This window comes from Panthera pardus, unplaced genomic scaffold, assembly GCF_024362965.1.
Source record: "Panthera pardus isolate Hobbes unplaced genomic scaffold, ASM2436296v1 HiC_scaffold_16, whole genome shotgun sequence".
NCBI lineage: Eukaryota > Metazoa > Chordata > Mammalia > Carnivora > Felidae > Panthera > Panthera pardus.
In genome coordinates, this window is record NW_026526721.1 from 95,226,257 (window position 1) to 95,247,363 (window position 21,107).

General features: G+C 42.5%; 1 protein-coding gene across 3 annotated transcripts; it reads right to left on the reverse strand.

The window, feature by feature from the left end:
- Window positions 1-1,107: 1,107 nt before the first annotated feature.
- On the reverse strand, window positions 1,108-21,047 carry LRRIQ4 (leucine rich repeats and IQ motif containing 4). Of its 3 annotated transcripts, none has more exons than XM_019440533.2 (6): window positions 20,707-21,047; window positions 13,238-14,285; window positions 9,132-9,305; window positions 7,466-7,604; window positions 6,256-6,452; window positions 1,108-1,393 (listed from the first exon to the last, which is right to left on the reverse strand). In XM_019440533.2, exons 2-6 carry the CDS (start codon window positions 14,255-14,257, stop codon window positions 1,262-1,264), a joined length of 1,662 nt encoding a protein of 553 aa, XP_019296078.2. In that variant the 5' UTR covers window positions 14,258-14,285; window positions 20,707-21,047; the 3' UTR covers window positions 1,108-1,261. The 3 variants fall into 3 exon arrangements, with proteins under 3 accessions (XP_019296078.2, XP_053759622.1, XP_053759620.1); XM_053903647.1 differs by lacking the exon at window positions 20,707-21,047 and adding an exon at window positions 20,597-20,662; XM_053903645.1 differs by lacking the exon at window positions 20,707-21,047 and adding an exon at window positions 20,108-20,215.
- Between the last annotated feature and the right edge of the window lie 60 nt (window positions 21,048-21,107).

Consider the following 21,107-nt stretch of genomic DNA (forward strand, 5'->3'; position numbering starts at 1 on the left):
AAATACTGGGGTATGTTTTGCAGGAGCATGGAACTCACTGCATGGCAGAAGTGTGTGTTTGCTCACACATTTCTATTCTCATACACTCTAATCATGTTTTGCTTTCTTGTTGCTACACTAATAATTTGTGTTGCAATTATTGCTTGAAAGACATGTGGAATTTGAAATCAATATTACTCCAAAAGAAAGCCATCAGGATAAGAAGCTTTTGGGTGATGTAAATGGGGATGTTTTAGGTAATTGTGGTATTCATTCTCTGGGCATCCCCATGGATTCCATGGGCACTTGTGCTCCTGTGTTTATGTGAACACATGTAAAACCTATGAATTAGGCAAAAACTGGAAACACCAATATCCTTCAGTGGGTGAATACTTAAACAAACTATTGTACTAGGTGATACTACTCAGCAATAAATTGATACATCAACAATGCAGATGGACTTCCAGTTCCACTGAATGAAAAAGCCAGTCCCCAAAGGTTATATAGTCTGTGATTCCAATTATAGGACATTCTTGAAATAACAAAATTACAGAGATGGAGAAAAGGCTAGGGATCAGAAGAGGGGTAGGTCATAGGTGTGACAAAGGAATAGCACAAAGGAGACTTGTGCCACACAAGTCCGCATGACAAAACCGTGTTGAACTACACACTCACACAGAAGCACACATACTACCGAAGGAATCTGAATAAGCTCAGTTGATGGCACCAATATAAATTTTCTGGTTTCGTTATTAGAGTTATGTGAGATGTCAACACTGAGGGAGGGCGAAGGGGCATGGACCTCCCTGTCCATTTTTTCAGAACTTCCTATGAGTCTCTATTTCAGAATTAAAAGTTGTAGGGGTGCCTGGCTGGCTCAGTAGGAAGAGCATAGAACTCTTGATCTTGGGATCATGAGTTCAAGCCCCATGTTGAGTGTAGATATTACTTAAATAAATAAACAAAAAAAAGTTGTACAGAAGGTAGTACAATGAACCTCCATTTGCCTATCTCATGTGTCTATACTTACTGACTTATGGCCGATCTTGTTTCGTTTGGATCCCCCACACTTACCTCTCCCTGATATTATGCCACAGTTCCCAGGCATCATATCATTTCATCCATAAATATTTCAATAAAGTGAGAATCTTTATTTTTACACATAACCATAATTCTATGAATAATTTTAGTGTGCTAGGTATCTGATTCCTAGATGTTTTGCCTTCGTAATCCATCGGGGTTCATTACCTCAATTCATTATAGAATTATTTCTTATTTTTCTTCACAGCTTTTCCTTTTGCATTTTCCCCCCTTTCTTATCTTTTGGAGAAGTCTTTCCTTTCTTTTGCAATTTTAGTTCTTCAAATCTCCCCAATCCTTTCCGGACCATTATTCCGCGCCACCATGCCTGAATCTGAAAACAAGATAAACCCAAACAGCATCAGCTGGTATCACTCTGGACTGCGAATGGTGATCTCTTTGTTCTGGATATGTAGTTCTAAAGATGTGGAGAATGGAATGTCATTAGAACTCCACCTTATTTTCTCTCTCTCAATTGGCCAGTCATCTTGGCAAATGTAAAAAAATAAGAGAGGAAAGAAAAGAAAGAAAAGAAAAATTCAGTGCTTTTATGTCCCGGGCACTGTTTTAGACATTTAGGAAACAGCAGTTAAAAGCGAATGTCACTGGGGCACCTGAGTGGCTCAGTTGGTTAAGCGTCTGACTTCAGCTCAGGTCATGATCTCACAGTTCATGGGTTGGAGCCCCGCATCAAGCTTCTCACTGGGTGGAGCCTGCCAGGAATTCTTTCTCTCCCTCTCTCTCTGCCTCTCCCCTGCTCATTCTCTCTCTCTCTCTCTCTCTCTCTGGCTTTCTCTCTCTCAATAAATAAATAAAAACTTAAAGAAAAAGCTAATGTCACTGATCTCACATTGCAGGAAGGAGAGGATACAGGATAGATGGTAATAAGTGCCATGGAGACAACAGAGCACAGTAAGGGGAAATCAGGAGGGCTTATACCTGTCTTCCCTCCGTTACTGGATTGCTGTGCTTCTACCTACAGCCAGCCCTCACTCGTTCTGAGATCCTGTGCCCTCCCACCTACTCAGAAAGATCCCACCTCTGAACCTTCCAGTGCCTCCCCACTTCTCTCAGAAAAAAAGCTCAAGTCCTTACAGTGGCTTACAAGGCCCTATCCGATCTGCCCCCTCCCTCTCGACCTCACTGACTCTTACCTACTCCCCCACCTCGCTCACTGTGCTCCAGCTGTGCGGGGCTCCCCACTGTCAGACCCTCCTGGCACAACCTCAGCTCACAGCCTTTGTGTGTACTGCTTCCTCTGCCTGGAACACTCTTTCCAATATTCAGATGGCTTGCCCTCCAGTTCTTCCAGTAGTTGCTCACTTGTCATGGCTGTAGACTGAACCGTGCCCCCTCACTCCCTGCTCTTATGTTAAATGTCCTAACCTCCGATGTGAATGTATTTGGAGATGGGCCCTTGGGAGGTAATTAAGCTTAGATGAGGTCATGAGGGTGGGGTCTTCACGATAAGATTAGTGCCCTTATAAGAGACACCAGAAAGCTCGTTCTGTCTCTCTGTCATGCGAGGACACAGCAAGAAGACAGCCATGTGCAAGGTAGAATGAGAGCTCTCAACAGAAGCGGACCATGCCGGCACCATAATCCTGGACTTCCAGCCTCTGAGACTGTGAGAAAATTTCTGTTGTTTAAGACACCCAGTCTGTGGTATATTGTTATGGGAGCTTGAGCTGACTAAGCCAGTCATTTTTCCAATGGGCCTACCCTGACCTTCCTATTTAAATTGAACCTCCCTCAACACAACCAACCCCCCTCCCATGCACGCACACACACACAACTTCTGGCCATCTCAGTTCCCCTTAGCTTGAACTTTTTTCCCATGCCAGTTATCACTTTCTAACAGACTATATAATTTTATGTTTTATATTTCATCTTTTCATTTTCATCACACTAGACTTTAGGCAATAAGAGGACAGAAAAAAAATCTGTTTTGCTCACTGATGCAATTCCAGTGCCTAGAACAGCGCCTGGCACATAGCAAAAAGCAAAAAATAAGTATTTGCTGAATGAGTGAACAACTGAATGAATGAAGTGGGTGGGCTATGCTGTTTTATGTAAGGTGGATCACAGGCAGGTATGAGGAGATGTGAGCAGGGACTGAACTAAGTGAGAGCCTTGTCCATATCTGAACAGAGGGAGGAGCAGGGGAAAAACACCAAGGATCGTTTGTGATGTGAAAACGGGACAGATGAGATGGGAAGTGACAGCAGCAGCACATCCGTTCAGGTGGGGATTTTCCCAGGGAACAGTATCGCCCTCTAGAGGCATTCTAGACATTCACGGGGTTTTCTGTTATCTCCAGGCTTAGCAGTCTTCCAGTTGTGTAACATGTACCCGGTGCACAGAGACTTTTCCAGGGTGTGCAGGCTTGGGTGATCTGGAGGCGATCCATCTCCAGAGCTTCAGCTTGCACGTGCACCCCTTCCTACAATGTCTCTGCCTAGGAAAACAACTGCTGGTTTTCTCCATTCCCACTTCTGCCTTCACAACTGCCACCTGAATCTGACTAGGGTGTGTTGAGCTGGACTCCAGAAACCTCTGGGACACCACAAAAAAAGAGACAATTTAGAGCAGCAGTATTGAAATAAATAAAACAAATGAACAAACAACACCATAAAACAGACTCTTAAATACAGAGAACAGTGGGGGCATGAGTGGACTAGGGGACTGGTGGTGACTAACTGTGGTGAACACTACATGATACACAGAATCGTCAAATCAATATGTGATGTGACCCAAAACTAATATAGAATTGTATGTCGATTACATTTCAATAATAAAAGACTAGCAGTATTGATGTTGGCTCTAGGGACTAGGTAACCAATCCTTTTGTAAAGCAAGTGTTTCCCAGCTCTTTGCCCTCAAGAAAATTGGAAGAAGCCCAGTTGATTTGCCAGCTAAGAGCCTGCTATGAGTTTTTGGGATATAAATCTGGAAGAAGTTCAGAGATGTGTGAAGCATTACCATTTGAAACAAAACAATATGGGCACACACACACACACACACACACACACAAAGCTTCTTCCATTCTTTTCAATTTAGCTATGTAAACAAGGTTCATTTATAAAATGAAAAATGGGAATAGAACTGACATCAATCCTATCACATTCTAGCAATAAGTAATGTTTATGTGGGAATATATAAACTATGTGGAAAAGTCTCTCATCTGTGTATGTATTTCTTCCCCCAAATCCTATAGGTCAAATAATTAACCACCAAAATTTGCAATGGATTTTATGCTGTTTTGTTCAGTTTTACACTACTAAGAATTGTAATATGACTCAATCCAGGATGTAGAAACACTATGGCCACAGAAAAAAATTTAATTTTAAAACTTAATTTGTATAAATATTTTTGCCTGAAAGTATGAAAGATGATCTATAAATGACTTAGAATTACATATATAAAACATTAAGATCAATTCTTAGGGGAAAGTGAAATAGACATACATGTTCGAGAAGAAAACGGATATAAAATCTTTGCCTAGAAAATAAGTTTGCTCAAGTATTTTGTAAATGGATGTGACTGACAAAATCATAGTGGTATTTAGAATCCACTGGATACATTTAAGATACTGATCTAAGAGCTCTATTTCAAGATGTCAATATTCAAAACTCACTGGCAAGTAAATCCTTTGCAATAATTTAAACTTAGTGGCAAAAAAATTAAATATCAACTTTATTATTTTTTAATATTTTTTAAATGTTTATTTATTTTTGAGAGAGGGAGAGAGACAGAGTGCAAGCAGGGGAGGGGCAGAGAGAGAGAGGGAGACACAGAATCTGAAATAGACTTCTGAAACAGCACAGAGCCTGATGCAGGGCTTGAACCCACTGGCCATGAGATCATGACCTGAGCTGAAGTTGGACGCTTAACCTACTGAGCCATCCAGGCACCCCTAAATATCAATTTTAAAATGTGCAAGAGGATGCATGGTTTTTCACAATACTTTTAGGAAGTATCCAAAAAATATTATTTTCATTCTTCCAGTGTAGCTATTCCTGAGAATATACATATTAAAATAAATAATACAAATTAACTTTCCTTTTTCCTTTATGTTGCAGCTTAGGCATTAATTTTCATTTATTAAAATTGTGTTGGGGCACCTGGGTGGCTCAGTCGTCTAAGCACCTGACTCTTGGTTTCGGCTCAGGTCACAGTCTCACAGTTGGTGAGTTCGAGCCCTGCATCAGGCTCTGTCCTGACAGCACAGAGGCTGCTTGGGATTCTCCATGTCCCCCTCTCTGTGTCTCTCAAAGCAAATAAATAAACATTTTTAAAAAATTATGTGGTTTTGGTAGGTTATATTATCTGAGTTTAACTTCAGAAGAAGAAAGAAGGTATCACATAATATTTATCACAGAAGAGAGGGTGTTAGGTTTGATACAGATAAGGGCCATTGACAGAGGAGATCAAAGACTGACTCTTGTTCTGGGTAAAAAGGAAAATCATGGATTTCAGCAGAGCAGTGATAAGATCTGACCTACGTTTTAACAGCATTGGTCTGACTGCCAAGTGGAAGGTATACTGTAGGGGGTGCAGCTATACAAGCGGGGGCACTAATGGGAGGACTAATGTGGTCATCAGGCTGTGGGGCAATGGGGGCTTGACCAGCTGAATAAAGAATACTGAATACTGACTGAAGTGGACCCTGGCCTGTCCTAGTCTGTCTGGGGGTATCCTATGTCTCCATGGGCGAGGTGGGCAAGGAGAGGACAAGATTCTTTGCTCTCCCTGTTTTAAAGGCTCTTTGCCCTTCGATCCTAGTTAATGGCACAGAAGAACTCTGGTCTCTACACCCCTGCTCCATCAGTACTTTCACTTCTGATTTTTCAGCCTTAGCTTAGTAAATTTGTTAATATAAGCTCTTCAGTCCTTTGAATAGTCCAAGAATTTTAGACTGTTTTGGGGATTTGAAGTTTTGAGTTCTTTCAGCTGTTTGTCACCTCCTTATCTGACAAAGACGTGAAGGACAAAAATGCAAAAAAAAAATGCTGAGATGGTATTCCAAGTTTCTCTTGCTTAATTCTGAGGATATAAAGGAAGTAAGAGGCTCTACTCTCGGTGAGGACAAGGTATAGATGTGTAAAGAGCAGCCCCAGAATAGTTTGTAATATATTTAACATTAACCCCTCTCCAAAGCAACTGTGTGCTATCCAGAATTTTTGCTGACGTTACCTTTGTTGCCATTATTTTCATGTTTCTTTTTGTCTTAAAGTATGTCCATATAGCCTGATTGCCTTCGGCGCACACTTCTCCCGGGGGGTCCTCCATAGGATTGTTCATCAGTGTCAAAACCTTTAGATTCCTCAGGCTATCCAAATTCTCTGGAAGACAGGTGATCAAGTTGTCCTCAAGCAGTAATTCTTTCAAAGCTGAAACAGTTGTTTTTTTTTTTAAATGATAGGTTTATCTTAAGAACAAGCAAAATTAAAATGTACGCTCTTTAGTCTACTTGCTCTGAAATATTTGTTTCCTGTGCTGTCGTGTCACAAAAGACACAGATTTCATAAGGCAGACCAAGTTCTCTTCCTTATAACAGTTCAGGGTTGTGAGAGCCAGTGCATGAGAGACAGAAAAGTAGTACACGCTAAAAAAAATTGATAATGGTTCATTCCTCCAGGGGCCAAGGACAGGATAAAGATGTATGGTCAGAAGCATTACTAAGGAACAAGCCCACCCTCACCTCTAACCTTTGAATGTCTTGGGGTCCACTCATATTTCTTCATCCTCTTTTCATTAAAGAAAAAGAATCACAGTTTGAAAACTATCTCTAAACCTGAAGATTCAGCACACTATGGGCAAAAACATTTTTTTTTTATTTGGTCCCCCTAGAAGCTCAGCAAAAGGTTGTTAAATGGATGGATGAACTGATGCATGTACAAATAAAGACTGGTTTAGCCTAGCGTAAAATGTTTGGGTGTTTAAATATGAATCATATAGGACTTTTCATGCCAATCATACAGCCCCAAAAGTCCTGCCTTGCTGGTTTCATCACTCAGGGTCAACACTTTCCCTTTCATTCAAGTGACTTAGTGACCTAGTGCAAATCTGCTACAGGACCCCAACTCCAAATTCTGGCATGTAGTAGGTATTCAGTAAATTAGTGTTGGTTGTATGATGACATTCTGGGTGAATGCTAATTTTCTTAGCAGCTGGTACTTACTCCTCTATTCAATTTACAAGAAACAGTCTAACTGTCTTTGTGAAGTTCTTAGCTGTGCTCATCAGGCATCTGGCCTTCCTTGTCTCACTAGTGAGGCCTGCGAGGAGGTAATAGGGTAGGGCTCAGCTCTCTGAACATTGAGATTGGCCTTTGGTAAATCAAGGAAATGGGACATGCTGGCCTCACACTCCACTAGGCTGAGGATCTACTAAGATTCCTCACCTTGTGCTTGGCAAATGGAATCTGGAAGTTGCTTAAGCAGGTTGTGGCAGCAGTTAAGAATTTCCAGGTTAGGCATGGATCCCAAGGATGTGGGCAGGTACTCCAGATGATTGTTCTCTATATACAGCTCTTTAAGATTCTGAAAAACAGAGGTGCCTGGGTGGCTCATTCAGTTAAACATCTGACTTCGGCTCAGGTCATGATCTCACAGTTCATGGATTTGAGCTCTGTGTCAGGCTCTGTGCTGAAAGCTCAGAGCCTGGAGCCTGTTTCTGATTCTGTGTCTCCCTCTTTCTGCCCCTCTCTTGCTCACACTTGTCTCTATCTCTCAGAAATAAACATTAAAAAAATTAAAAAAAAAAGATTCTGAAAAACATGTCAGTAGACCATAATGATCCTTACATTCTGAAAAACATGTCAGTAGACCATAATGATCCTTACATTGATCCTTACAATGATCCTTACATTCTAATAACCAGAATCATTGGTGAATTCCCATGCTCTTTCAGTGGGGATACTATTCATTAGGATAAAGGGGGAAACATACTTAAAGAGCCAACATCCAAACATAAAAGTATTTTTGGGTAAAACCATTGGACATGGTTCCCATCTACGCAGGGAAAAGAAAACATGGGAATCTAGCATTTGTTTCACAAGAACTTTATGGAAAAATAATTTGATAATATAAGTATATATATCATTTGCTCGCTTTCAAAAGCTAATTGCCTATAGTAGTGTTACAGAACTGAAATTGCCTCAGGTATCAATCCAACACTGCCCAAGCAGGAGAAGCCAAAATGTGTAGATAATGAGTTAACTATTTGCAAATTCACTGGGCAAAAATATAATGTTTGCATGTCACCCTAAGATTCCAGAGAGCATGGCATAGCATGTCAAGGAGCAAGATGATGAGGACAGTTCTGAACACAGGGCAAAGCAATGGAGAATCAGGAAGAGGACCTCTGTGCCACAGGTTGAGAAGCACCTGTGCTATATATACATGCTGTTGTTCAGTTCCACAACCAGGGGCGGGGGTCTGTCGTGGCCCGCACCTACTTTATCATTAGTAAGAGCGCAGTACCACCGACATGGAAAAAAAAAATCAATTCTTTAAAGTATGCATGGATTAAGACACAGTGGTAGGGCTCCTTTGAATGAAGTGATCTTGTTGCTTTGTTAGGATTTAGCACAGGGCTGCGGACCCATTTCCACAGGAAACTGGGGCAACGTTAAATTACTCTGGTTTGTTTGCCATCATGCAGGAAAGGAGGTCACGCTGATGCATCCAAAATGCGGGCTCCCAGCCATGTGAACTTCAAAATAGTACAATTTTCAGGGGCCTCCTACAAAAGCTAGAAATTAAATGGAAAGCAGTGGGGCTCAATTTCTGCAAATGAAACATGCCAAACCGTACAGTTAAGAGGAGTATGGCACAGCATAATCAACGGCAATCACAACAAAATGTTCTTTGAATATGGATCCAGGGGCTCAGAAAAATAGTGGAAGCCTCAGAGTGGAATAATGGCTGCTTGTTAGGGGGTTGGAAATCTAGTATGGATGATTCCACATGCAGCCTATGGGGACACTATTGGGTGTTCTCAGTATCAGCCAACTTAAGGAATCAGTGGGCATGTACTTCTTTGCCTAATCATTTGGGGAGGCTTACCTGTAGTTTACTAATGTCTTCTGGCATATAGGTGAGCTTGGCTCCCTGGTCTTGCCCAATGTATAATTTCTCTAAAGACTCTAAAGAAAGGATTTCTTCTGGAAATGAAGCCAACTGATTTCCTGTTAATCCAAGCATCTTCAGTTTTGAAAGGGATACAAAGTCTGGAGGTAGCTAGAAGTATTCCAAAAAGATAAGTTTCAGGTCAAAATTATTTTTAACAGTAAGAAAATAAATTGGGCTTTTAGTTTTGAGGCAAATTGATAAACATCAAGTACAGCGATTTAGCAATTCCTACTGATGAAAAGTTTGCACACACCTTTGCATATAGAGTATTTATACTTGTAGATCTAAAGTCTGGAGTCCTCCTTTTTCTGACGAGCCTCTCTGCTCTTCAATTTTATGCACTGCTTTAAACTGAAGCAATTTTAAACCTACTTTATTGCAGGTTTTTGAATGGTAGGGTAGCAAATGCTTGATATGACTGAAAAAGTACTAAAGTTATTGGTATAATATTGCAACTATAATATCAACAATTTCAGTTATCAGAACTGATCAATTTAGAAACATGACCTCTCACCCTGAAAGGCTTTAGCTCAGCAATTTAGAAACTTCAGTTGAAATCTCAGTTGGAAGTAAACAAGGAAGATGACTATTATGATTTTATCTGGTCATATTCTGCCTTCCAGTGAATCCCAAGGTTTTACAGGCCCTTTACAGGTATTAGGTAGGCATTTCAGAGACTCCCAACTGTCTGGGCGGGAAGGCCTTGGAAGGGTCATCTATTCTAATCCCTTAATAGGATGGTTGAATATATTCCACAGCTAGCCATCCAGCACACATTTAAACACCACTTCCTGGAATGAAAAGCTCATTACTTGGATGGAGACCTCTAATCACCAGATTTCCTTCTCGTGTCAAGTCAAAGTCTTGTATGTTCACCTTCAGGTCTCTTTCTGGCACTCTGGAACCACATGGAAAAATCTCATTCTTAAAACATGGGATGGTCTCCCTATTATGTTACAGAGACACCTGTTTTCTTGGAGAAAAAAGAGCCCAGCTATATAGCTCAAGAGCTTCTTAACTCACTTTGAATCACCTTCCATCATCTGGCTTTACTCCTAATGGGGAAATCGTTCCCCACAGTTCCCAGTCTTAGCCCTAGCCTCTCCTCCACCCGTTCCTCAATCCAGCACCTCTTCTTCATGAGAATGGTTACAGTCCAGCTCAGTCTGACCCCTCGATGGATGGGTGGGATAGATAAATTGGGGAATAGGCCAAAAGAAAGCCCCCTAGAGGGATAACATAGCAGTAAGTCTCACACACCTGCCATCTTTCATATTTTTTCTTTATTGGGTAGGGGGAGCACCCATTTTCCTAAACATGCTATAAGGTGTTTATAGTTTTATTTATTCCTTTACTTATTTTTCAAAGTCAATCTCCAGAGAAGCTGCTGTTTAAGCTTTCCTTCTTGGCTCTTTCAAAATTCTTTACCAGGCACTTAGATCCCTTTGACACAAAGCATCCAAACTAATGGGAAAATGTTTTTCAATCTAACCCCTTCATTAGAACCTAGTAATTTCACATCGCGGTTTAGCTAGCTCATAGGTTTAGCTTTTCTTTTTCAAAGCACATTGAATGTTTAAAGACTTTTTTTTTTTTCAGGATATTCAAGATCCAATAATTAATCCCATAACAGTCACATTAAAGCACAGTGGAAGTAAATCTGGTTGCATAGAAAACCTACAGAGTGTCAAATGAGGACAGTTATTACTGATGCTCTCACTGAACTATACTCATCGTAAGGTTGAGTTCTCCCTTAACAGAAATGTACCACACAAATAAGACCCATCTAGACACACACTGAAAGCTACTTTTGCATTCACCTAGGCAAGAGAAGGCTACTGGCCAGGCTCCAGGAGCCAGAAACCCATCAGGAAAGTCTTTGGGGTGGGAGAGGTAAGGAGCTGGCCTAAAGGTCACGTGTCATTATACAGACTGGGAGGTTACTGGAGGGATTAGCATAACAGGAAATGAGAAAAACAAACAAAACCCAGAAATACCATCATAAGAACTAGAGAATAGCAGGCAATGGTACACAGAGATTTTCACATTCAGTATAATAATATTGAACATGACCACATTTCAGTGCAGCCTGATTTGTGGTAAAACTTGGTACTGGATGAGGCTTATCTTTAAGGAGCCATCTGTGTGTGATTCCTTCCTCTATTCTGATATCTTAAAGTGTTTCACAGGAAAGGATTAGGTATCATTCATGACTCAATAAGGAATTAAGTCGATGTGTTATTTTTCCCAAAGGCGCTTTATATTTTGAGCCTCTCATTCCCAGTGTGGAATGGCAGACTTTGTCTACTGTAAAAGGAATTTCTTACCTCAGTGGTGGAATGGGGATGGGCAGAGGGCCTATGATAAACTTCTAAAATCCTCCACAATGGGTTGCTGCCTAAGTAGAGATTAAGTCCAAGATTCTCTTCCTAAATCCTAAATTACCATCAAAATGGTTACTTCCTAAAAGGCAGTTTTAAAACTCTATAGGAATTAGAAAAAGAACAACCAATCTCCCCCGCCCCTCCAAAGTTCTAAATTAAAAATCAAATAAGAGATTAAACAAAAACAAAAACACCCCCAACAAACCTTTAAGGCCTAGGACTTGTATAAGGTATGGTGAACACAGCAGCTTGGTGTCCATGGCCGGGAAAAACAGACCTCTTATTTGATCACAGTTGTTGATTTCCAGATGGCCTGATTTCTCCCTCTGTGGTTGTCTTTTGCTTTTAACAGAACTGTTCTTTTAAATTTTCAAATATTAAAACAAATGCATGTGTACTCACCACCGAAATCTTTTGTTAATAAACAAAATGAATGTGTGTCAACTATAGTCAAATAATAAGATTTTTTTAATAAAATCAAATACGGCAATTAAAATTGAGCTCCCCTGGGATCCTCCCCTCATTTCCTTGACTTCCTTTCTCTTCCCAGAGGCAGCCACTACCAAAAATTTAGCGAGTTTTTTTCTAGTTCATGATTTTTTTTTAAATAAATGTTTATTCATTTTTAAGAGGGGGAGGGACAGGGGGCCTGAACTGGGCTCTGCACTAACAGCAGAGAGCCCCATGGGGGGCTCGAACTCATTCAACTGGGAGATCATGATCTGAGTCCAAAGTCCAACTGAGCCACCCAGGGGCCCCTCTAGTTCATATTTTTATACTTTTGTTACATTTGTAAATATCCACAAAGTATGTATTAGGTGTGTATATGTATGTAGTTTTGTGTGATTAAAAATTTATAAATGGTGAGGGGCACCTGGATGGCTCTCAGTCAGTTAAGTGCCCAACTTCAGCTCAGGTCATGATGTCTCAGTTCATGGATTCAAGAGCCCTGCATCAGGCTCTGTGCTGACAGCTCAGAGCCTGGAGCCTGCTTCAGATTCTGTGTCTCCCTCTCTCTCTGCCCCTCCCCCACTGGTGCTCTGTCTCTCAAAAAATAAATAAAAACATTAAAAAAGATTTTTAAAAAATTATAAATGGTGTAAGGTTCTGCAACTTGGTGCTTTCCTTTTTAATAAACATCACAATTTTAAGATCTGTCCACATTGGCACATACTCCTCCAGTTCACTTAAACCTTTCGTTTTTTAATTTTATAAATCTAGCACAATCTGTTTGTTCATTGCTCTATTGACACGGCCTCCCATGACTGTCGTGGGCTGTCAACACTGTGCTATGAACATTTTTGAACACGTCACCCTGCACACATGGGAGTTTCTTTTGGGACAAATCTGATTTTGCAGTTCACCATGACTGGAGGCCTAAGGCTGTAGGTGTCAGAAAGAAATCTGTGTGAGGAAACCCTGTTCAGAGGGGGTCTTGGTTAAGAACGTAGACTCTGGGGCCCTGCAGCTCTGGGTTGGAGCTCGGTTCTGCCACGTACAGGTGTGTGGCCTTGACGGGCTAGTTAAGCTCCCAGTCTCATTTCCCCCACGTATCGCCGAGAAGATCGCTCACGTCCAAATGAGGACATCAACACCAACTCAGGGCGGGAAAAGCCCCTGTGAGGGCACAGTGACAGCCGGGAAGGGAATCGGTACCTGGCATATTTTATTATCATCCAGGGCCAGGATCTCTAGGTTCCTGAGCGCACAGATCTGCAGCGGAAAGCGTTCCAGATGGTTCTGGCTGAGATCCAGGAAGCGCAGGTTGACCAGCCGCCGGAAGGAGCGCCGCAGCGCCCGCAGACCAGTGTCGCGGAGGTAGAGCAGGTGCAGCGAGGTCCACTTGCAGATGAGGCGTGGCACCTTCTCCAGGTGGTTCCCGCTCAGCCCAATCTCCGTCATCCCCGACAGCTCGGCCAGGGAGTGCGGGAGCGAGTGGAGGCGGTTGTGGGACAGATCCAGCACGGACAGTTTGCTGCACTGGCACAGCGACTCGGGTAGGAGGAGCAGGTTGTTGCGAGCCACGTAGAACTTCTGCAGCCTGGTCAGGTTCCCAATCTCCGGTGGGATGGCAGTTAGTTTGTTGTCATCCAGGTCAACGATCTCCAGGTTGGAGAGAGCACAGAGCTCGGGAGGAAAGACTTCAAACTGGTTTTGCTTCAGGTAGATCTCCCTCAGTTTGGTATGGTTCACTACTTCCTTGGGCAGAGATTTCAGGTGGTTTCCGTCCAGCCCAAGCAGCTCGAGGTGGTGGAGGAGTTTGCAGAGGTCCACGGGGATCTCGGCCAGGTCAGTGTGGTACAGGCGGAGCTCCCGCAGCCCCCGCAGGCCTCTGAGGACAGGAAGGGACGAGGACAGGAGCGGGTTGTCGCTCAGGTCCAGGCCCTCCAGGCTGCTCAGCGTGCCCAGCTCTGGGCACAGCTTTCTCAGCTTGTTCTTGTTCAGGTAGAGGATCCGGACGTTCTTTAAATGCTGAATACCCCGGGGGATTTCTTCAATCTGGTTGTTTTCCAGATGCACTTCTTCTAATTCTTTGAAGTCGAAGATCTCTGGTGGAATGGTAGTCAAGCTCTGATTAGAAGCATCAATGAAAAAGGTTCTAGCAGTGGCCCGTTGTGGATCAACTTTCTGATGAATTTTAACGGAATGTCCTGGTTTTATCATGTCACTTGACATGTTGATGGAAAATGCAAATATCCAAAATCTGAAATAGTGTGAAAAGAAAAAAAAAAATCCATTTACTCACCAGGATTCTTTCTGTCCCTGAGAGAGAGAAAATTTGAGTTGTTTGAATCTAGGGCCTGATGTTCTAACATAGCATGAAATGTAGGTTTTCGTGTTTCATGTTGGGAGAAGAGTTCAAGTATAGACTCCTCCTAACAGGTTGACTTACATGAAGAAAAAAAAAAAGATTGTCTAAATTCAGTTTTTAAAAATCCCTATCTTGATTCTCTTTGCAGGTAGATGTGGAAGGTTGCAAAAGATTGGTCTTACCACGAACACTGAGAAAACACTTGGAAAAAATAATATTTTAAAATATTATGTTTTTTTCTTGAAGCCACCAGAGAGTTGTGGATGCAAAGGAGGCCCAACGAATTAATTCTAGAGAAGGACTATCCCTTCCCTAAGTTAGCAAAGACCAGTGGGCACTTTCATGCCCGGTGGCATTTTCAACTTTGGGGACCAGGCAGGCAGAGAAGCCAGCCTTCCATATGCACAGGCAAAGCAACTTCCGAAACCAGGAGAAACCAGTCAAACTTTTAAAAGCCCTGTATGAGCAGCATGGTGGATTAGCACGGAGGAGCCTCAAATGCAGAGCCACCTCTCCCCAGTAGACTGGGGCCGACTCAGTGGCCTAGGAAAAGTTGCAGGCGATCTGGAAAAGCAGAGAGAGGTCCTGTCCTCTCATGCTTTTAGATCCCTAAGCCTGGCTGGAGGAAGGGGCTTAAATCCCTAAGCGGGACATTTGAAATTGCTGGGAATTGAAATGAACTGCAGCTGCAACCCAGAAAGAATGGAGAAATGGAGAAATAAATCACGTCTGTGGATTAGAACACTCAATGTTAAGATGTCAGTATTACTCAAATTGATCTATAGTTTCAGTGCAACCTCAATCAAAATCTCAGTAGGCTTTTTTTTTTTTCTTTTTTGGTAGAAGTTAGCAAGCTGATTCTAAAATTTATATGAAAATGCAAAGAACCTAGAATTGCAAAAAACAATCTTGAATAATCACAAAATTGGCAGACTTGCACTACTGGATTTATAAATTTTGTAAATCTAAGATGTTAATATTGTGTTACCAAAGACTAAGTTGTTGGTCCTTAGTACACACACATACACACGCACAAAGCCTAAGATAAAGGGCAGAGAAGACAATGATGTGATGGTAGCTAGGTTGATTGTAGCATCTCTGACTTGCATTCTAGGATGGGGACTTTCCTGCTGGAGTATGGAGCCTCTCATCCACGCAGAGGTCCAGTCCCTAGATGGAGGGGATGTGCTTCGAGCCCCACACTTAATATTACTGCACCTTGCAACACAACAGTGTGTGGTTTAGATCCCCATTACTATATGCCTAGCCTCCAAAAGAGCTCTGGGACAGTGTTGCTCTCTGTTAAAGAAAAGAAAAGACTTATCACTGGTTGAATTATGGCTAGAATGCCTAGAATTATGCCTAGAATGAATTATGCCTAGAATGAGAATTATGCCTGGAATGACAAATGCCAGCATTTGTCATTTGATCATTAGGTAGATTAATACTGTTCAGTCCTGCAGGGTAAAATTTCCAGTGTCCTAAACTACTGACAATACTGAAGGCCTCTAGACAATCCATAGTATACAGACTAAGGTGATACTAGAAATGAAAATAGAGAGCACCCAGGACACTACCTGGGCTAAGCTTTACTCAATGCATTTAATCCTCACTAGAACCCTGAGAAGCAGGCACCATTATGATCTCTGTTTTACAGATACAGATACTAAGTAACTAAAAGGGCTTATCTCAGAACATAGTAGGAAGTGGGGGCTGGCTATCCTCACTAAGGATATTTACATCATTTGTTTACAAGAAGCCTGGTTTTTATTAAAATCGGTCTTGGGTGTAAGCATTCAAGCTTGATTTTCTTTTGCAGCCCTTCAGGCAGAGTCATCTGGGGAAGATTCTTGTGGATTAGCCATCTGATTAGGGTTAACACAAGTGTGTCTGGGCATCCAGGTGCATAAAAGAACTTATTTTTTCTAATATTCATCTTCCTCCATGATGAGACCTGCCTAGAATGTCTGAATGTGTGTGTACGTATGTTATCTCACCAGAATCTTATAGCCCACATGTGTTTGGAACCAATTTGATGGCCTCTGAAAGCTATATATATTGTATATCCATTAGCAGACTTAATAAAAGGAGGTTGTAAAGTCAGGATTTGCAACAGCTTGGCCAGTAATTCAGCCACAGTAAATAAGAATGAAGAAGATTGATTCCTTATTTGGCTATTTTTTTTCATTGGGATTGCTACCTCAACGTGGTCAAATTAACTTGTTACAAATCCATATTACTGTGGAATTTCTAAGCGTCATAACCGTTGTGTAATTTCAGGGAGCCAGGTTTTGGATAGTTTAATAGTTAGCTCTTTTTTGCTTAACTTTAATGCTTGAGAAAACCATTTAGGAAAAAATGATCAGCCCTCTGAAATTTACATCAAGTGTTGACACTTTGGTTTTCAAGTCTGATTACTCACCAACTGGATGTGTAATGTGAATCTGATAGCATAAATAACCATTTCCAGTTAAATTAGTTTCAAGATTTTACTTAAAACACCTGGGAGATCTTCTCCCTTTAATACAGACAAGCAAAAAGCCTCAATACAGCTAGGACTGGAGAATCATGTAATGGTAATGGTAATGGTAATCCTTTGCTTTGATAACAATTTCTGGGAAACCATAAAATTCCATGAAAAATTTTTAAGTCTCAAGTAATACTGAGATGAAGACTCGTATAAAATTCAGACTTGAGTGGAAAACTATTATAAGCAAGCAACTTTAGATTTTCAGCAGAGGCAAGGGAAAATCTAATCTGCTCAGACAATAATAAAGGAAGATTCTGGGTGTGATATTGTGATAGAATATATATTTGGTCTTTGTTCCCTAGTTCCTGATACAAGAGCGTCTAAAACTTTGGTGTTTTCTGAGTGGTTGGGAAGGAGCATCTTTTGTTATTCATAATAAGCCCCATTCAACCACACCTCAGTCCATACTACTTACTGCCCTCACTCTTATTTGCACCCTGATAGCTCGCTAATGGCAGCTGGTTGCCAGAGGAACCACTCACGTGATTAGGGGGGCGGAGCTTTCAACCCCAGCCCTTGACCTCAGGGGAGGGGAGAGAGGCCGGATGTTGGTTTAATCACCAATTGCCGGCGATGTAATCAATCCTCCCTATGTACTGGAGCCTCTATAAAAACCCTAAACCGAGAGGTTATGGGAGAGCTTTTGGGTTGGTGCTGGAAGGCTAATGTTCCCAGAGGAGGCATGGAAACTCTGCGCCCTGTCTTGATACCCTCTCTTCCCCACGTGCATCTCTTCCATTTGGCGGTGCCTGAATGGTAGTTTTTAGAATACAACGGTAATAGTAAGTAAAGTGTTTCCTTGAGTTCTGTAAACCACTAAAGCAAATTATTGAACTTGAGGGAACCCCGACTGGTAGTCCGCTGGAACTGGCGACAACCTAGGATTTGTGGCTGGCATCTGCAGTGGGAAGCAGTCTTGTGGGACTGAACCTTCACCCTGTAGGGTCTGTGCTAACTCTGGGTACAGTGTCAGAATTAAATTTTTGGACACCTACTTGGCGTCCGCAGAGAACTGGAGACTTGCTTCTTGGGAAAACCCACAGTTGGTGTTAGAAGTGTTCTCTAAGTAGAAATTTCATAATTAGTCCTGGGATACTGAGACATACGATATGTTTTCTTAAGAGAAATAGAAGAAGTCTATTATCTGGTAATGAGCTCTGAAAGGCTTGTAGGTGAAGAGCTCTATCAAGCCCAGGGCCAGTAACCCTTTCCTTTTGAAAACCTCAGATCAGTGACTTAAAGGTAAAAGAGGCCTTAGAGAAACATCTTTTGCCAGAATTGTTAGCTTGTGCCACACCAGTGTGCCCGTATCGCCATCATCACCAAATGATCGATCTGAAATGGCTTCTTAGGACTTGTTGTCTTTAAATAGACTCAAAATGTCATTTTATCCATTTTCAAAAATGTTTCTACTTTTCCTTCTTCCACACATATCACCAAACTATAGATCTAGTAATTCATAGACAATGCATTTTTTTATTTGTAGACTGTGGTTTTTTTCCCCTATTGTCTTGCACAATGAGCAAGAAGGTTTGAGGCACTATTTACTACTAATCACTGATATACTTTCTCATCTCATCAGATATTAGGAATGTAAACTTTTCCACCAACTCCCTCTACTCTTCTTTTATCCATGGGCCAACTCAATTTTTTAATAACACTCATATTTCCACCTGCATATTCAGTACCTAAACAACATGTATGCATGATCAATACCAGAAGTCGGCACTTCAGATACTCGTCAGAAAATTCAACCAGTAATTTGCTCTGTTCTGACACCTGCTAGCAGCTCAGTTCAATCTTCTGGTAGTTGGGGGGGGGGGGGGGGGGGGAAGAGCTAGTGGGTGTGTTAAACATTAATTCTCCCAGATCCTTTGAGTTCTATCTCCGTGTTAGCAGGAAACAACTTCCCTAGACCCTATTATCTGTTTCCTCAAGATAGGACTTCCTTAGATCATAATTAAACACCATGCTGTTGGCTTTTTAAACAGTTAAACAATCATTTGAAAAATATTTCTATAAAACTATAGTCAAAGACGTGTCTGTTAAGTTACTTATATAAAGATACACCTACTGAATCTTCCTACTATAAGGTGCCAGAGGAAAGTAAATGCTGCCATTTACAGGGGCACCTGGGTGGCTTAGTCGGTTAAGTGTCCAAGTTTGGTTCAGGGCATGATCTTGCAGTTTATGGGTTCAAGCCCTGCATCGGCCTCTGTGCTGACAGCTCAGAGCCTGGAGCCTGCTTCGGATTCTGTGTCTCCCTCTCCTCTGCCTCTCCCCTACTTGTACTCTGTCTCTCTCAAAAAACAATCATTAAGAAAAATTTAAAAAAAAAAAAAAGAAAGAAAAATGGGGACTACATACTTCCACATATTTTCTTTGGTTCTGACTTCTAGAAAGCCGAGATTCAAGTTAGACCTCCTGACACATAAGCACCCAGTGAATCCACTTAAGTTTCCTTGAAGCCAGCTCAGCAACATCTGTTTCCCCTACCTCCCTGCCCCTCAGTCACTAATTCTCAAGGGGCAGGTCTTAAAAATTACATCCCTCCTCCATCTGGAAATCATTGGGTTAATGAAAAATGTACTGACGGAAATGAGTTGTACATGTGGTCGGTATTTTTTTGGCCATCCTATTTGATATGCATTTTGACACACAGCCTGTAGTTCTGTGCAAATACTTTGTTTTGCTAAGGTTCACACGGAGAACAGTGCTTTAAGTGCTGTTTGGTGAAAAGCAGCTCTTTTCTGTTTGTTCTGACCTTGTTTAGTAGTCACTCTCTAGAACAAAAGTCTGATTGGCACTTCTTGCTCCTTTAAAAGTGTATCCCTCCCTTCCCCTAGAGCAGCAATTAATCCTTAACAACTCCTTACTTTCCTCTACTTGACTTCAAATACTTTGAGAGGGGTAGGGACTGCAGATGCTGAATTGTGCCCACATTCATGCTTTAGTATTTCAAGCTACCTCTATTGGTAGAACGGGGCGGGGGGGGGGGGGGGGGTAAATGAAAACAGTATTTTCTATCATGTTTAACCTGAAGTAATTCAAGTGATGGGCACAGTCTGTGGGCTACACAGAGACCCCTGCCTCCTAGCACAATTTGCTAACAGTGGAGTGCTCTTCTGGAATTGCCTAGTGGGGTAGCTTCCGGGAGAGAGGTCTTGGACACTTTATTTTTCACCTTTGAACAGTGTTCATAAATGTCCTGGTTTCACCTTGAGGGTGTTCCTTCTATCCTCCAGGCACGGAGTCTCTGGTTGGTTCCAGAGCTCTCTCCAGGGCCCTTCAGCTGCTTCCTCTGCAGTCTATGGTTAACCCCAAACAGAAGACCTTTCCTTTTCCTCCTTCGTCTTTTTCTCTCTCCCACATCCAAGTACCAAATCCCGAGCATGCTTCCCTGTACGTCTTGCTGGGTTTTGTCCCCATCTCCTCCTTTCACTGAGTCCAGCCTCGGCTGAGGCCCTATCTCTGTTGGGCTACTGAGGCTGCTTCAGAGTCTCCCCTAGATCCTGTCAAATCCACCCTCCACCAGCTGTTTCCTATCTGAGGACTCCCAGCACCTTGCCCCCTATCAGCTGTGCTTCTCAGAGGATGCGCAGGGCTCCGTGTGGATCTGGCCCTGCCCGCCTCCCCCCCCCCCCCCCATACTCATCTAGGCAGCCCCAAGTACCTGTGTGTCTCCAGCACCTGGGACGGATTCGCTGGGGCCGGTCAGAGAGTCACCTCCGACAAAAAGCCCTCCCTGATACCCCCGCCCCAACACAAGACTGATCTACATACCCCTTTCAGCTTCCTTAGCTCCGGACCTTATCTGTCCTGGTGCTACCACGTTCTTCTGTACTTGGCCCCCCGCAGATATGTGCACGCTTTGGGGAGGGGACTGTGTCACAATCGTCATTGTAGCCCTGGCCCCCAGCCTATCAGCCGTGCCCACTAAACCTCAAGAACTTCTCCCTGCAAAGGAACCGGGGCACCCTCCGTCTGTGTTTTTAACCCAGGTCAAGGTGACCCGAAGCCAGGCGGGGGTGACCGAGGAGCCTCCATAGCATTGGCGGTCACCGCCTGCCCAGACAGGCCTCAAGGGCCCAAGTGGGTAATGGATGCGCAGTGGGCTGGAGGTGGCGTTCAGCGTCTGGCGGTCACCCGAGCCCTGGTGCAGCTGGCGGGAGGCCTGGGACTGG

Excerpts from the sequence above, each read along its gene's own strand:
- LRRIQ4 (XM_053903645.1), bottom strand. Across the intron at positions 6,453-7,465 it reads TTCCATTTGCCAAGCACAAG|CTTTGAAAGAATTACTGCTT; the intron begins GTGAGGAATCTT and ends CAACTGTTTCAG. Across the intron at positions 1,394-6,255 it reads TGAAAATAATGGCAACAAAG|ATTCAGGCATGGTGGCGCGG; the intron begins GTAACGTCAGCA and ends TCTTGTTTTCAG.